The sequence below is a fragment of the Podarcis tiliguerta genome, assembly GCF_965153285.1.
Source record: "Podarcis tiliguerta genome assembly, contig: HAP1_SCAFFOLD_191, whole genome shotgun sequence".
NCBI lineage: Eukaryota > Metazoa > Chordata > Lepidosauria > Squamata > Lacertidae > Podarcis > Podarcis tiliguerta.
This window is the reverse complement of record NW_028148598.1, coordinates 1-4,857: the sequence shown is the minus strand read 5'-3', so window position 1 is coordinate 4,857 and position 4,857 is coordinate 1. Positions and strand designations below refer to the sequence as shown.

The 4,857-nt window shown below is 39.7% G+C and overlaps 1 protein-coding gene across 1 annotated transcript; it reads left to right on the top strand.

Annotated features, from left to right (window-relative positions):
- Positions 1–1,168: 1,168 nt before the first annotated feature.
- On the top strand, positions 1,169–4,474 carry LOC310669977 (uncharacterized protein; the record flags this gene model as incomplete). Its single annotated transcript, XM_083458553.1, has 2 exons — positions 1,169–1,511; positions 3,784–4,474. Coding segments are annotated over exons 1-2 (947 nt in total), but the record flags the coding sequence as incomplete, so codon positions are not given.
- Positions 4,475–4,857: the final 383 nt, after the last annotated feature.

Genomic DNA, 4,857 nt, shown 5'->3' with positions numbered 1-4,857 from the left:
TTCTTCTCCATGCAAGGGCCACCCATGTATTCAGAGCAGTCCTTTGCAGATTAACTCTTAAGTTCCAAGGGATCTACTCTCAAGGCCACTAATGTGCATACTATGCCAGCCTTAGGAAGGGAGGTGGGACAGGGAGGTGAAAGGAATTGCCAAAGGTGTTTGAAAATGGGTGGAGGCTCTTGGGAAGGGGTCTTTTTCTATGCAACAACTGCAGTGAGGATGCTGATTGCCAAGGGGTAGAAAGGAGATAAAATTCCATTAAAAGAGGAGTGGCAAGTAAAAATCCTTCAATATATAGAAGTAGCACAGATGACGGGAAAGATAAGAAATCAATTGGCCCAAAAGTTTAAACGGGAATGGGAGCTCTATAGACAATATTTAAAAGAACAGTGCCCCTTTATAAAAACTTTAGAATGCTTTGAATAACTCTCGGAATTGAATAAGGTATAAAGAATTCAGACAAGAATTAACAAAGATAAGAAATCGATCAGCCCAAAAGTTTAAAAGGGAATGGGAGCTCTATAGACAATATTTAAAAGAACAGTGTCCCCTTATAAAAACTTTAAAATGCTTTGAATAACTCTCGGAACTGAATAAGGTACAAAGTATTCTGACAAGATTTAACAAAGATAAAGTTTATTGAAAAATAGAGGCAAGTAATTAAGAAAATTGCCAACCTAGCAGTTCGAAAGCACGTCAAAAGTGCAAGTAGATAGATAATTTTTTTATTACATACCGCTCCGGCGGAAAGGTAAACGGTGTTTCCATGCGCTGCTCTGGTTTGCCAGAAGCGGCTTAGTCATGCTGGCCCCATGACCCGGAGTGCAGACAAACGCCGGCTCCCTCGGTCAGTAAAGCGAGATGAGCGCCACAACCCCAGAGTCATCCATGACTGGACCTAACGGTCAGGGATACCTTTACCTAATTAAGAAAATAAATAACCTATATCAAGGAAGTCGGAAGTTGATGGGTGGAATAATTTTGTGCATTTGTGATGTATTGTTCTATTTCTTTTGTATTGTGTAATGTATTGTGCTTTTTTGTTTTGTTTCTTTTCCTATTTATAAGCTTTTGGTGTGTATGTGTGTGCTGATTTTAAACCAATAAAGATTGAATAAACAAAATAAAATGAATAAAAATAAAATAAAATAAATAAGGAAGGGAGGTGATGAAAGGAATTGGCAAAGGTGTTTGAAAATGGGTGGGGGCTCTTGGGAAGGGGGTGCCCAATTGGGGCTTCTCCAGGGGCAGCAGAATGTCTTGGGCAGGAGAATCCCTGCAGGGGCTCTCAGACTCCCTTGGCTTCTTCTTCCCTCCCTCCCAGGAAGCTGCAACTTGCTCTGGATTCTGCGCTCCTCAGGAAGCTGAACCTGCAAACCTAGCTGTGACTGAACCTGCAACCCTGGCCAGGATGGAAGGAGGAAGATGGACGGTTGACCTGGTCAGGCTCTCTCCCGCATCCCTCCCCACAACCTCTGAGCATTCCCTCCCAGGACCCTTGGAGAAATCTGGTGAGTTCCAGGGGAGAGGAGATGGGGACAGGGATAGATGGATGGTGGAGGGAGAAAGGGGAAAAGATGAAGAGGAGACAAATGGAAGGAAGTTACTGACAGGAAGAAGGAAGGGGTGAGGCCTTCTCCAAAGCAGCTCTTTGTTTCTTGAATCCCTATCATAAAGTAGTGGGGGCAGATTTTCTTCCTCCAGGATTTTAAATCTTAGGAGTTACAGTGGTACCTTGGTTCTTAAACATAATCGGTTTCCGGAAGTCTTCCAAAACCAAAGCGTTCCAAAACCAAGGCATGATTTCCCGTAGAAAGTAATGCAAAATGGATTAATCCATTCCAGATTTTTAAAAACAACCCCTAAAACAGCAATTTAACATGAATTTTACTATCTAACAAGACCATGGATCCATAAAAAGAAAGCAATAATCAATGTTCTGTACAATAAAATAAATAAGACAGCATTGTAGATGATAAAAAAAAAAAATCTTACCTGCACTGATGATAGTCATTGTTTGAATGGGGGGCTTTTATCCCTTTCCACAGTTAATCAATCAATAAATCAATCAATCATAAAACAAACAAACAAGTCTCAGTCAAAATTGAAAAAGCCTCACAAACAAAAACGCAAAAAATAGGAAAAAATAAAGCAGCAAATGTCACCTCGGAACACTGCAACCAGTAACAGCTTTAATATTTTTGGCAATACATTCATTTTTATTACTGATATTCTTCCCCAAAATGATAAATTCATTCTTCCCCATATCGCTAAATCTCTTTTTATTTCTTTCCACACATTCTCCTTATTGTCTTTAAAAATATTAATATTCTTAGCTGTCAAACATATCTCTCAGTATTTGACTTTTTTATGTATAACTAATTCTGTTTTCTGTTGTAATTCCTATTTGTCTTGCTCCATCATGTGTTTTTTTACCAAAAACTTAGTCTTATTCTTGTTTAGTTTAAAGCCTCCAGCCTGCCTGAAGTCCTGTATCTTTTTTACTACCTTTGTTGGAGTATTTTTGGGATCTTTCACTGTTATTACAAGGTCAACTGCCAAAGCTTTTAATTTATATGCTTTATTTTCTACTGTTATTCCTCTAATTAATTTCTACACTTTTTCTCTCTCGCAAGAACCTCTGGTACAAAAATAAATAATAATGGTGATAGGGGATATCCTTGTCTTGTCCCCTTCCTTATTTTACACTTTTCTGTTATAACCTTATTAACAATCAGCATAGCCTGTTGGTAAGAATAAATTGCATCAATTCCTCTCCCAAATGCTTCCCCAAAACTCATTTTTTCTTTTATCTTTTTCATAAAAGTCCATGAAACATTATCAAAAGCCTTTTCAGCATCAATAAACATTTAGGCCGCTTTTTTCTCATTTCTTACTTCCAAATATTCAATAATATCAATTAGATTCCTTATATTCTCCTTCATCTGACGTCCTGGTAGAAAGCAGGCCTGCTTGTCATGATTTTTTTCTGCTAAAACACCTTTCATTCTATATCCCAAAATATGATCAATACTCTAAATGGACTTCTATGGACTTCCATCCTACAGGAGTGATGGCCAACAACTTGGATAGCTTGAAAAAGAGGATTAGACTCAAAGCACAGGAAGGCAGAGGACTCTTGTACTCAAATCCTGCTTGCTGGTTTCCCGCAGGCATTTAGTTGACCACTGTGAGAACAGGATGTTGGACTAGGTGGGCCTTTGCCCAATGAGCAGGCTCTTCTTATATTCTAATATAGGCATCCCCAAACTTGGCCCTCCAGATGTTTTGGGACTACAACTCCCATCATCCGTAGCTAACAGGACCAGTGGTCAGGAATGATGGGAATTGTAGTCCCAAAACATCTGGAGGGCCAAGTTTGGGGGTGCCTGTTCTAATATATTGCAATATTTTTAAAGTTACATGTGGCATAGTAACACAAAAGTTTTACTTCTTAGTCATAGGAGAGACTGCTACTTGACCCTGTGATCATTTCCTCCCTGGAAAACGAGAAATACAGAGATGTGTCTAAGAAGCCAATTCCACCATCGATTATAAAATAATGCAGTTTATTAAGTGTGAACGGAGTGATCATGTGTTGTTCTTGCCATTATCTCACCTGCATCCCTAAAAGTTTGGAACAATGGAGAGGACAATGGAGAAATGAGACAGTGTTAAAATAGGAGAAGGTGCATATTGGGATTGACGTGTGTTCAGTTCCTTTCTTGTCTTTCTTGTAAGTCTTAACAAGATTCTCCCCACCCCGCCCCCACTCCCAAACAGGTGAGGAAGATGATGGCCAGAATTCTATGGAGCCATCTGTGAATTCATTGGGAAGAACAAAGAAACAGTTTAAATGCCTGGAATGTGGGATGTGCTTTAGTCACAGTGGAAGACTGAGGATACATCAACGAATTCACATAGAGGAGAAACGATTTAAATGTACTGACTATCGAAAGAGCTTCAGGGAAAATGGAACTCTTAGAAAACATCAAGAAACTCACACAGCGGATATACCATTTGAATGTATTGAATGTGGAAAGTGCTTCAGTCGAAATGGAAAGCTTAGGATACACCAACGAACTCACACGGGGGAGACACCATTTAAATGTATAGAATGTGGAAAGTGCTTCAGTCAAAATGGAACACTTAGAATACACCAACGAACTCACACGGGGGAGAAACCATTTAAGTGTATTGAATGTGGAAAGAGCTTCAGAGGAAGTGGAGACCTTAGAATACACCAACGAACTCTCACTGGGGAGAAACCATTTAAATGTATTGAATGTGGAAAGAGCTTCAGTGGAAGTGGACACCTTAGAAGACACCAACGAACTCACACGGGGGAGACACCATTTAAATGTATAGAATGTGGAAAGAGCTTCAGTGGAAGTGGAAATCTTAGACAACATCAACGAACTCACACAGGTGAGAAACCATTTAAAAGTATTGAATGTGGAAAGAGCTTCATTCAGTATGGAAACCTTAGAAGTCACCAACGAACTCACACAGGGGAGAAACCATTTGAATGTATTGAATGTGGAAAGTGCTTCAGTCAAAATGGAACACTTAGAATACACCAACGAACTCACACGGGGGAGAAACCATTTAAATGTATTGAATGTGGAAAGAGCTTCAGAGGAAGTGGAGACCTTAGAATACACGAACGAACTCACACAGGGGAGAAACCATTTGAATGTATTGAATGTGGAAATAGCTTCAGTAGAAGTCAACACCTTAGACTACACCAACGAACTCACACGGGGGAGAAACCATTTAAATGTATAGAATGTGGAAAGAGCTTCAGTGGAAGTGGAGACCTTAGAAAACATCAACGAACTCACACGGGGGAGAAAC